This window comes from Podarcis tiliguerta (assembly GCF_965153285.1).
Source record: "Podarcis tiliguerta genome assembly, chromosome: 5".
NCBI lineage: Eukaryota > Metazoa > Chordata > Lepidosauria > Squamata > Lacertidae > Podarcis > Podarcis tiliguerta.
This window is the reverse complement of record NC_139538.1, coordinates 16,674,657-16,687,390: the sequence shown is the minus strand read 5'-3', so window position 1 is coordinate 16,687,390 and position 12,734 is coordinate 16,674,657. Positions and strand designations below refer to the sequence as shown.

Here is a 12,734-nt window from a genome sequence, read left to right as displayed (position 1 = left end):
AATTGTGACCACATCTATTGCTACAAACCACATGCAGATTCCAATCGAGATACAGTTTTGTGCAAAAATGCACAAGTAGCCCAGTGGAGTGGTGGGAGATGTACACAGTGGGGTCGTGGCAAATTTCCAAGCACAGGAGCTTTGCCTCCATAGACACACACCCAATGAGAGTCCAAAACTGCAAATAGTTGTGCTGACTCATCGCAGAGAGAGAAGCAGCACACAGCGCAATACCTCTCTGTGCTAATATGTCACAAATGACTGGAAAACTTGAAAGCCTTGTTACTGCCTCATTTGCTTGCAAGAGGGAGAAGGGTCCAGTCTGTGAATTACACTAGAAACACCGGCAGAAACTACCACCAGTGACATTAACATATGAGAGTGCTGGAGGTGAAATAGTTAAACAGGTTACCCTATCAGAACCCAGGGGGTGGAGTCAGAGGGACTATAAAACCAGCTCTGGGAGGGACGAAGGGGGAGTTCGTGGGGAGCTGGGTGGTTGGTTGGAGTGGGAGTGAATTAGGATAGAGTCTGTGGGTAGGTTGAGTTAGTGCAGCAAAATAAGCTGAGTCAGGAACAGTTAGGAACTAGGAAGACAAGTAAATATCTGAGAGGTGGTTTAGTGAGTGAGAGCAGGTAGCGGAAGTTATAGGTCTGGATAGGCACCCCATGATTGTAATGGACTGATACCGTTTATGAAACCACACGCTTGTTAAACTGCAATAAACAAACAGAAGTTTATGTTCCAATTTAACCCTGACTGGACTCAGTATTGTACCAGGTAGGGCCTGGGTGGTGGCAACGAGAAATAAAGTGGTGGCACAGGGATCAATAGACGGTGAAACGTCCAGGGACCCTGTGTGATCACCACACCACCATTCCTGCTTTGAAAAATGTCCTGGAGCCTCGCTTCCTAGTATTACAGCTGCAGTACACTGGACCCGCAACTCCTGCCAGTCCAGGGAATCTGCACACAAATGCTGCTCTTTCGGCTGGGTTGGGACAATCACCTTGAGGAGCCAGCAGGGGGAGTCTGTACCAGAGAGCAGTCCAGACTCGGAGGCAGAAGCTGAAGCAGGAAAGTAAGATTAGGGAGGCCAAGAGGCAGAGATGAGTGGCACAGGTGTCTCTCCCCCCACTGCTGTGATGAGCTCCGCTCTCCACTGGTCTCCAAAAACTAAGAGAGGCTAGAAGAGGGCGGAGGAGAAGTTAGCATCATCCCAGTGCAAATTTTTGGGACTCTTAATCTCATGGTTCTGGGTTCGAGCCCCACGTTGGGCAAAAGATTCCTGAATTGCAGGGGGTTGATCTAGATGACTTTCATGGTCCCTTCCAAGCCTACAATTCTAGGATTGTATGCAGGAATTCTCCTCTTGTACCTAATTTTTCCTTGCCAACGAACAATTTCTAGGTCCCTCCGCCATTTTGCAAAACTTGTTAAAGACTAAAGAGCCCATCAAACAGGGAAAAACAGGTGGCAACAGTAGTCAGGCTAAGTACATTTCACTGTCTTGAGTGATTTTGAGGGACAGGAGAAGGTCTAACTCCATGCACAAAGAAGAGCTGTAGTTTTTCAAAAGCAGTAAAGAATAAAATATAAAAACGGGGATTGTTTGAACACAACAGTAAATCAGAGCTTTTGAGAGACCATTCTGCTCTCTGTCCTCCCTTCTGCCCTTGCCGGCAGCTGCTGTCACCAAGAAAGGGAACGGCTTTTGCATCCACCCACGTCTGAACAGTGGGGGCTTTTGATTCTGCCAATGAAACTGTCTATCACACTCAGGAGTCGTCGAATTTGTCTGCCTGAGAGTGATCATTCTCAAGATGTTTGCATGCTGGGACTTCACAGTTGTCCAGATAAAGCAATTGATGGAATAAGCAAACCGCAGACACGCTAACGCAGAGCAGGCAGGAAGGAGATCCCAAGCAGCTTTTTCCATACAGGCAGCAACCTTAAATTAACACATTCTGTGGAAAAATCTGTTCTCCAATTTCTCAAAAGTTTTCTTCTCCTGCAAAAGAGGCATTTATTTTCACCTGTTTGCACTGCGCTGACCTCAAAGCTGCCTATCCCTTCTTCCCCCCAGTATGCCAAAGCACTTTACCTGCTATCTCACCTGGTAAGCCATTTCCAGACCCTCCAAGCGTCCCTATTTTCCAGGGACTGTCCCGCATTTACAGAAGTCACCCTGGTTTCTGATTTGATCCCAGAATGTCCCACTTCTTTTGGACGTCCCTATTTTAATTGGAGAAATATTGGAGTTATGCAACCCTCGAGCCAAGGAGATAAGTAACTACACAACCTTTAGAAGACATCTGAAGGCAGCCCAGTATAGGGTAGTGTTTTTTAAAAAATGTTTAATGTTTTATTATGTTTTTATATATGCTGGATGCCACCCAGAGTGGCTGGAGCAATAATAAAATGATGGTGATGATGATGATGATGATGGAATAGGACGTCCCTATTTTCATCAGAGAGGACGAGATGGTTGAACAGGGTTCTCGAAGCTACCAGCATAAGTATGACCAAGCTGCAGGAGGCAGTGGAAGACAGGAGTGCCTGGCGTGCTCTGGTCCAGGGGGTCATGAAGAGTCGGACACGACTAAACGACTAAACAACAATAATTTCCATCAGAGACATAGGAACCAACTCCTAGGGCCCAAGAGGTCTTTGCCCCACCAATAAAATATTTGAGGGGGCCAGCCCCCCCAAAAAAACTGATGGGCATTGCCATTCAAATGAATTGCGTGCACAGCATCATGTGACTGATTTTGGGAGATGGGCCTTAGTGTCCCCCCATTTTTAAAATTTCAAGTTGGCACCCCTGATCACAGAAATGTTGGAAGGTACGTAATTTTCTTCTCTTTCTTTATGTTTCCACCACTCCCTTTTTTTTATTCAATGCCTCCCAACTGCACCCGAGGCTACTATTGTCGCCCACGCCGCCCCAGGATCATTCCAGCGCCCCCCCCCCAGGGGAAGTTGGATATTCTCTCTGTGTGTGAGAGAATCATTTGTTCTAGAAACAGAAGAACAGAGAAGTTTCAAGAAGCAGCAGAAGGCTGAGATTGTTTTGTCTATGCAAGGACGTTTTCTTTGGAAACTGTTCTTTAGGCATGCGCAGTGAGACAGGAAGTACTGATAACAACGGTTCTGTGTAACTTGTTGCAACTTGTTTTGAGTCTCTTGCTTGCGTCTTGTGGTGAGAGAAGCAGAGAGAGCGCCTTGGGATCTTGTTGTGGATTCTAAACATGCCTTGACCACAGCATTGGTGAATGTCTGTATATATTTGCTACCAATATGCTTTTATATGCCTGTCAAGTAAACCTCTACACTTGGCTAAATCCTTATGGCGTCCGTGAGTGTTTATTGCCAACTGTGTGTACCTTCAACCCCAAAGACGCTTCCAAGGAAGGAGCTGCGTTGAGATGTAACTCTGCTGTGTATGGACAGACGCACAGTCAAAGTGATGCCAGACCCAATCCTTCTAAATCATGGGTAGGCAAACTAAGGCTCGGGGGCCGGATCTGGCCCAATCACCTTCTTAATCTGGCCCGTGGACGGTCTGGGAATCAGCGTGTTTTTACATGAGTAGAATGGGTTCTTTTATTTAAAATGTATCTCTGGGTTATTTGTGGGGCATAGGAATTTGTTCATTGGTTTTTTTTTCAAGATATAGTCTGGCCCCCCACAAAGTCTGAGGGACAGGGGACTGGCCCCCTGCTGAAAAAGTTTGCTGACCCCTGTTCTAAATCATTCATCAGAGGTTAATGGATTGATCCAACACATTATTGCCCACTTTGGGAAACACTGCACCAAGGGTTGCTAACATTTTTCTCTGCTGATACAGTGGTACCTCGGGTTAAGAACTTAATTCGTTCCGGAGGTCCGTTCTTAACCTGAAACTGTTCTTAACCTGAGGTACCACTTTAGCTAATGGGGCCTCCCGCTGCTGCCGCGCTGCCGGAGCACGATTTCTGTTCTCATCCTGAAGCATATGTAACCTGAGGTACCACTGTACTTCGTTAACACCTGCCCACCAATCAGAAATGTGGCACCTGAAGTTCCCCGTCGCTGCATAGGGAAAGGGTTGATACTATGCTTGTTATGCCACTGTTGCGAGATGGAGAAATAATCAGTTGGCAACCCTGATTTCTGCTGCCGACAGCTGGCGGCACTCCCCAATAAGCAGCTTTGTGTACCCACTGGCAGATCTGAGGTTTTCATCATTTCATGTTAAGGAAACCCCCTGCTCCCACCGCCTGCCAATTCTTTTCCCGTGGAAAAGCCGGCGATCGCATAAACGATTGAGCAAGAGCCCTGCAGGTGATCTGAAAGTGATCTGTCAGTGAGGAAACGACAAGTCGCTTGCTCCGTTGAAGCTCAGAAACGAGACCTCTCCTTTTCGTTTGTCCAACGGAAGATCCTTCTCTTTGCAAAATCAAAGCGGTGCATGCAGCTCCAAAACGAAGCCGACCGTGGAAAGGGTCCGTCACCTCGTCAAATCGCCTGCTCCCCCTCCATGTCTTGCTCAAAAAAGAGATGCAAGCCACGTTCCTCTCATTTCCTGCCAAGATACAGTCCGCTATATATGGATGGCGTCAGCTCCCATTAGCAGAACGGCTGGCAGAGGGGAAAAGGGCAGCTCGTGGAAGGCAAGCTATTGTAATCGCAATCACCTCAATTAGACCCAATTTAAACCACAGGCCTGACATGCTACAGTAATTAGAGATCAAAAGCTTGGCCTGTCAAGCTTTTGCTGCTTCTCCTCTCTCTTACAGAGGTGGAGGTTAGTGCAGGAGGTCTTGAAATTGTACTTCTTCTACACTACAGCAGCAGACAAGGCCAGATCAAAGGACGTACGCATCTCCTCCCGGCACACAGTCCCTAACCCGTCAGCACCCATTCCGAGAGAACTGACTTGTGCTGGTAGAATAGCAAGGAACGGAACAAGAACCCATGGAAGAGTCAGGGTGCATGTCTCTGCCTGCGTTGATGCTCGTGGGTACATGCATTGCCTGACATTGCAGAACTTTTGCTAATAAACTAGCCGTAGTCATTTGCTTTTCATACCTTGAGCTCACTGAGATATTCTGCCTCGCTATGAAGTATTATTCTGGAAGGGCCGTGACTGGTTGACAATGGAGGAGTGTGCCTTTGGGGGTGAAGTCAAACTCTTGGAAGGTTGCAGCAGCTGCTGTGGCTACAGAAACCGACATGGGAGAGACATGTTCTGGGAGGGGTGTAGCCGGGTGGTAAGGCCCATGCTTTGCGTGCAAAATGGCCCAAACTCAATCCCTGGCATCTTCCAGGTAGGTCTGGAGGAAACCCGTCTGGAAACCCTGGAGAGGAACCAACACTGAGTGTAGATCTGAGGTTGGGAACCTGTAGTCTTCCAGATATTGCCTGCCATCAACTGTGACCATTGGCCAAGCTGGCTGGGTTTGACAGGAGTTGGAGTCAAGCCATGTATGGAAAGCCACAAATTCCACATATCTGATATACTCAGCTAAATGGGCCAACAATCTCACTCACTATAAGGCAGCTTCCTATGGTGACATTGACATTTAAAACACACTTATGCCACTCTTGTTAGTCATGGATTCTCTCAAAGATTCCTGGGAACTGTTCCAGGTATGTATGTTAACATTGGTCTTTGTTGACTTCCATTCCATGTGGCTCTTCCCTTTGAGCTGGCTCCACTTTCAAGATACGGAGCTTCTTTTCCTGCAATATCCCAGATTTGGGTAGTCTGATCATGTTCTCTTACTTAAATTCCGTCTCTACTATCTCACTGAAGACAGGAGTGCCTGGCGTGCTCTGGTCCATGGGGTCACGAAGAGTCGGACACGACTGAACGACTAAACAACAACAACTATCTCACTGCTTCTCTCTCTGCACTTGAGGACCTAAGTTGCCTCCAGAAGCCTTCAGTTCTCTTCTTTCTATATCTGTAGGGAGAAGGCTTTAAAAGTTTCTACGGGCTTTGGCACAGCACTAGTCCATCTTAGTTGTGATTAGTGTCAAGGACTTGGGCCAAAAAAACAAAGACAATATTTTGAGGAGCAACTGAAAACTCACCAATTAACAAATTCTCAGTTGGAGAAGAACTTCTTAAGAAATGATGTTCAGTTGGAAAGACATCCAAATTCACATCCCAGACCAAATTCACACCCCCAAAACAGATAATTAAAGATGTTAGCAACATCCCTACTGGTAAGCAGTTTTCTGCCTAGTACCTCACGCAGCTTTCTCGGTTAGAGTCGCAAAATTATTGTGACACCAATGACTGGCTTTGTTCAGATTATGCACATGCAGCTTTCCCATTTTATTCTTTTAATGAATAATACTATTTTCCTCAGAAACGTAAGCATCTTCGACAACAGTTTGCTTGTTCCCTTTCCACTTCACAGGCAGGATCAAGGAAAGCACACAAAGAGCAGGAAATCAGAAACTGTTGGCTGAAAGGTCCCCAGGAGGCAGCGTTACTGAAAAGTCAGGTGTCACCAAACCAGAGTTTTTGTGGGCAACCTGCAACCCCTCAGCCTAGACTACATTCGGATTTGGGGGATACTGTGTTGGTTTTCCTGATTATAATAGTGCTTCTGTTCTGCTTTATAACATTTCTTTCACACTGCAGAACTTGTTGTATTATGGGACTGTGGCTTTTGGACCAGTATATTGACACGTTGTGCTAAATTTCATTCATCAACCAATGTCATAGGACAATGGCACTATTACTGCACCCCTTCTGTGTAGGCAGCCTGTGGCAATCACACAGGGTCCCCGGACGTTTGACGGTCTATTGATCCCTGTGCCACCACTGTGATTGCCTCTTCACTGCCACCAACCCGTTTCTCTTGGGTACACACGGAGTCCAGACAGTTGTTAACATTAACAAAGAATCAAGTTTATTTTTATAAGCATGAACAAGTTTAAGGTTTCAGTTAATTTTTCTTGTCAGTTTCTTAATCTTAGTTCCTTTACTGTCCTATACGTCCCTAACAACTTCAAACTGATTATTCCAACTATCTGTCTCCACCTAGCAATTCCTCTCACTCCCTCACAACACAACTCGACCAACCCACAGACTTATCCTCCCTCTTCCTTCTTCAACTCCCAACTCTCAACTGACTTCCACACAACACCGGCTCTAACTCTAACTCCTCCTATCAGTTTCTCTCTGGCCAATTACATCACACTCATTTAACCCTTTCCTTATGACCCAACTAGGAGGCAAAGGCCACACAGCCCTGTATTGGGAAGTTTTTAACATCTGATGTTTCGCTATTTTTCTAATATTCTCTTGGAAGCTGCCCAGAGCGGCTGGGGTATAAGTAATAAATTATTATTATTATTTTGTTCCGCCGTGAAAGCCAGTATTGCACCCCACTTTTTGTCACTTTACTCACACAGTTTTCCAGGTTAAGGAGTCTGCTGGAATCAAATAACATGGAAATGAGGGCTAAACACGTGCTAAGTTCCATCATTTTCCTGGAAGTGGCTTTTCTGTTGTATGAAAACTCAGATATTGTGAGGAAATTAACAGAAACATCAGGGAAGTGGTGTAAACGGCCACATGAATGCAACCTTAATTTCATACAGGTGGAAAGGAGGAGAAACTGGTAGTAAAGGATAGACGAAAGTGAGAAAATAGAGTCAGAGAGAGAGAGAGAGAGAATGGGGTGCTCCACCAGGATGCAACCTCTAAGTAAATGCAGCCCTATGCATCCCTCCCCCTTCTGTTTTACAGGCCGAGCCAACATTTTATCCTTTGAGCCGGTTGCCAGAATCAGACGAGGCAAAGCCAGCGAAAAAGCATAATCCCATCACTTGCACTTGGACTGCTCAGAGACCCATTACTGAGTGACGGCAGAACAACAGCATCACTGCCTTTTAATTCCACGGGCTGTAAAAGCTTCCTCTGAGGATAGTTTGAGAGCAAATGGCACCTGTGGGCCTTCTGGGCCTAACAATTCAGAGCAGCTGGACCAGCTCCACTCTGAGACTGATGCTCTCACTCTGTTCGTTAACCTGCCATCCCACACGAGGCTACAGCGCTAGCTCAGGGGCATATTTCAGGTTTTGGGGTTGTTTCTGCTTTTGTTCCAGGCTGTTCTGCTCCTCTGGCTTTTGCAACCTTTGAAAATAGATCCATGCCGTATTTTTCCCCCCTTTTTTGTGTGCGAGGTACAATCGAAAGCAACCATTTATTTTCATACAGGCTGTCACTGGGCTTCGCCTGTGTGTGTTTATAGATTACAAAATACAACACCGCCATTTCCTTTCCAGACTCCTCTCTAATTACACTTTTGAAAAGAAACAGGCCTCCTGAGCTAAAACGTGCCAACTGTCAGGGACGGGCTGGACCCTGAGGAGTGGGCACCGGGAGGGCGGTTTCCCCCCCTCCCTTTTAATCCCAGATGGAAGCCTTCTGATATCACTAAGTGTTGGAGAGATAGCACTCTGCCTATGTTCAAGGTGGTTTATCAGTATTATATGCCCATTTCTAGAGCTGAGCCTCGCCACTGAAAATAGGTTCAGGGTCTACAACGTGGCAAGCCCTGGCTCAAAGTATGTCTTGCTTTTGAAACAAACCTATGATCACAATGTATTAGTAGATTTCTGGTTTTTGCATCTATCAGAAGCACAGGAGGTCTGCCCTTCTTGGCATTGGATCAGTCTCCCTACAGGGTCCCGCTTGCATCTCCGGAACCACCACTTGAAGAGTAATGCAATTACAGGGCATCTCCCAATCGAATCATGGCATTCTCCATGTGCAGCAAATAATGCAAAAACATGCAAGTCTGTCGTGATCGCTCCAGGTCAGAAGTGTGGACCCACAAGCCTTGGGGCTTAATACAGCCCTCCAGGCCTCTCTATCTGGCCTGAGGGACACCCCTAAAGGCTATACTAGGCATAGGCAAACTCGGCCCTCCAGATGTTTTGGGACTACAACTCCCATCGTCCCTAGTTAACAGGACCAGTGGTCAGGGATGATGGGAGTTGTAGTCCCAAAACATCTGGAGGGGCCGAGTTTGCCTATGCCTGGGCTATACCCTCTCCAGCCATACCCCTCTTCCCAGACCTTCATTGCATTCTCTTTTGCATGGCGGGTATGTGTCCTTGCATTTTTGCTAATACTTCTGACTCCTCTGGATGGAGAATAGAGAGGAGTATGTATGAGTGTATATAGAAACCAGTCTCCTGTGGATTGCTCTGCCCACTATGCCTCCATCCTTGCCCCAGGTAGTCCCCAGAGGTTTGTCCACAAAGGGATGTGTGTCTTGGGAAGAAACATGTTGCCCAACCCAATAGGTTCTCCTTGCTCTGATATCTCTTTCCACCCCTTTGTTTTCTACCTCACTGATGATAGGAAAGGTGATCTTTCTTAACAACCCTAAAGCCCTTCAGGTCACTTGAGAACTTACCTTAAAAAACTCCTGCATCCTCATAAAATCATGAATAGTCAGCCTGTTTTCAAGTCGTTCTGTACTTTTCTCTCTCACAGAATCTTCAGCCAGGTTAAGCAGCTGCTTCCCAGTAGCAGCCATGGCTTCTTTTTTGACCCAGGAAATGTGGTGCTCGTGCTTAATTTGCTTTTATCTCAATCAATACATCTCCAAAGGTGGTTCTTTGCTCGGCTTTTATGTCCTTTCAGAATTTAATTTCCTCCAGAATAATTTGTGGTGAGCAAGCCGTCTCTGGAATGTCAAAAAGGGTTTGGATGGACAAGAACCAAAAGGACAAAACATGGACTTCGATCACAGTGCTCTCGTTTTTATTTCTCACAGGTTGCATGTGAGCTCTGGAATGCTGTATGCGAGCCAGGAAAACGTAAGTGGCTTTCTCCGACGGTAAATAGAATCCATCCCAGCAAATTTATAACCTTTTACAGTTTCTTCCTGGAAATGTAACAGAAGCTGTTCACCTGGAGAAAATCCATTTTGCTTACCTTGTTTGCTATTAATGTGCTATTTATTCAGATTAAAATCCCATTATCTTTCCCAACCACACTTGATTAGCTCCAGCACTCCTTTCTCTTGAGTGCAGAGTGGAGGCTATAGGCATTTCGCAGGACTGCTTCGAGTAGCTGAGTTTCCTTGAGTTTGCAAGCGTTCCTTAGCAACCTTGCACAACACTAGCTAACTGCCCTTTCCACCCCTCCCAATTAGTGGGAGAAATTGCTTAGCTAGGAAGGATCTGTTGCAGCAAGCTGGGAAAGGAAGCCCACCTATTTGATTTAAAGACTTGGAAGCCGTTCAGAAGAGCAAAGGGCCTTGAATTCTGAACAGGTGCATGCACACAGACAGGCATAGTGCTTGTGCAACCCTCATGAGCTGCTGATAGGCATGGTTGTTATAGAGCACTGAGCGGAATCCTGGCAGTAACACAATTACTACTAATTTTAGACCAGAGGTGAAGAACCTCCAGCTGTCCCAGCTCTCATCACTCCCAGCCAACATGGTCAATAGTCAGGGATGGTTGAAGTCCAGCATACTTGGGAGGTCTATAGGTTTTCCATCCATATTTTAGTCCACCTGTAGTCTGTTTGCAGAGTGGAATATGACTCAGTAGCTCCTATATTGTATTTGGTCTGGTTTGCGTTACACAGAAACAAAAGGAGATGGAAGGCCAGGAGAGGTGGAGATTACTACTATAGTAAATTGTAGCCGCCATGTGCAGTCTCCTTCCACCCAACCACCCAAAAAATCTCACATATGGTGAGTCTTCTGAGCAACAGTTTGGCTTCTTTGGGGCTTATTCATATACGGTACATCCATTAGGAAACTCACATGAACCACTGGATGTCCCCTTCAGAGGATGCTGGACCAGAACTCCCATCATCTCTGACCACTAGCCATGTTGGGGCTGATGGGAGCTAGAGCCTAGCAACCTCCAGAGAGCCACATCCCTTAGTCTTTAACCTATTTCTGAGCTTGGTAGGAAAGAGAGAGAAAGAGAAATAGGCAGAGGCTAGGGGACTGCATCTAATCCTCCACTGCTCCTAACTGACATGGCTGAAGACTGATTAGGGTTTCACATGGCCAGCCCCAACTACTACAGAATGCCTTCCATCTGTTTGCAAGCCTTAATAAATAATAACAATAATGTTATTATTTGTATGCCGCCCATATGACTGAATTTCCCCAGCCACTCTGGGTGGCTCCCAACAGAATATTAAAAACACAATCAAACACCAAACATTAAAAACTTCCCTAAATAGGGCTGCCTTCAGATGTCTATTTCCTTGACATCTGATGGGAGGGTGTTCCACAGGGCAGGACAATGATGTTATTGTCACAAGCTTGATGACCACTGAATTTTATCAGTCCCAGCACCTGGCTGAACATAGGATTCAGCACCAGACTGAAGACTTCTGGGGTGATAGTTGGAAGAATGGGATTTTTTTAAAAAAAGAAAACATTTTTGTAGACTTGCCTCTATCTGCTAGTCAGTTGGCACTCCGCTGTTCCACTTCCAGGTGCTGCAAGATTATTCTGCTGTGCAGCAAACATAGCCAAGCTTGGGCATTGAGAAAGGATTGACAATGCAGCTCTTTCTGATGGCTATGTCCCCCTTAAACAGGAATGCTTTGATCTTATCCTACACAATGCATCAGATACTCCAAATTATACTAAAATCACAGGCCCCTTTCATCGCTGTCACCAGGCCTAAAAACTACCTTTAAAGGCTAATCCCTTTTCTGCCGCCTCTAGAGCTGTGATCAATTTCTGTCCTGCTGCTGAGAGTAATCCAAGGCTTTGTAGATGTTCACAAAACAAAAATGCAAGTCAAAGCTTTACATAGAGAGGCTGCTACTGGGCTATATCCCCATGAAACCAAAACCCATACAATCAATTTCTTCTTTAAAATTTCTTTTACTGAAGTTTGCTGCTGTTCCGTACATAGGGAGCTACCATTTCCTCTTCTAGCCTAATAGTGTTTCATTTTATTGGTGTTTTACTAATAGTGTTGGCAGCAGCAACAGCAGATTTCCAGGTTCTCAAGGCAGAGATCCTTCACATCATCTGCTACCTGAACCTTTTTTTACTGGTGAGCTCTGGGATTGAATCTTGGACCTTCTGGGAGGAAAGCCTGCACACTTATCCTAGGGATAAAAGGATCTGGAAAAATTTGGCTCTCCATTTCTCATTTTTTCAAGGCTTAAATTCAGTTATCCCAATTTTTCGGCATTTTGTGATTTAAAAACAAACCTCATCAAGGTCCATCAGCATTTTAGTGCAAACTTCTCCAGATAACTTTTTATATGCAGCTTTGACTCACGTACACATTTTTTGCAAGCATTTTCCCTGATGCAATATGTTTTTGTATGTTAATTTTCACCAATACCTTCACTTTTATGCACACTTTCCCCCAATATATGCATTTTCGTATATCGTCTAGAGAACTGCGTCACAAAATTCAGATAAGTGCAGATTTTGAAGGATAGCTGTGTATCAATTTATGTAGTTTTGCAAACTGGTAAGATTCAGCTTTAAGTGAATACTGGATTGATTTTTTTCCTCTACTCCTAGTCCCCACCCTACAAACTAAGGGCTAACACCTCCATCTCAGAAAGCAGGGTAGAAACAAACCTGGACAGGAGCTCCCTTCTAGTTCTCAAATAGAACCGCAGCTGCTATTCAAAATACAAGAAAATATTACTTCCAAATCAGCAGATCGAACTTCAATCAAAAGCAGAGATACAAGAGAACAAAGGACTGAGCAG

At 45.5% G+C, this 12,734-nt stretch overlaps 1 protein-coding gene and 1 long non-coding RNA gene across 3 annotated transcripts in view; one reads left to right on the top strand and one right to left on the bottom strand.

The window, feature by feature from the left end:
* Window positions 1-11,599, bottom strand: part of WDR49 (WD repeat domain 49) — a 93,546-nt gene extending 81,947 nt beyond the window's left edge. The window contains exons 1-2 of one of the 2 annotated variants that reach the window (XM_083441989.1): window positions 11,440-11,599; window positions 9,433-9,902 (exon numbers count right to left, since the gene is read on the bottom strand). In XM_083441989.1, coding sequence (XP_083298115.1) covers window positions 9,433-9,555 — 123 coding nt within the window. In that variant the 5' untranslated portion in view covers window positions 9,556-9,902; window positions 11,440-11,599. Of the gene's footprint in view, window positions 1-9,432; window positions 10,847-11,439 lie in introns of those variants that run through there. The other variant, XM_083441988.1, reaches the window with a different exon arrangement.
* LOC310678534 overlaps window positions 1-12,734 on the top strand; it is a 241,139-nt gene that overhangs the window by 5,118 nt on the left and 223,287 nt on the right. The gene's annotated exons all lie outside the window — the stretch shown is intronic.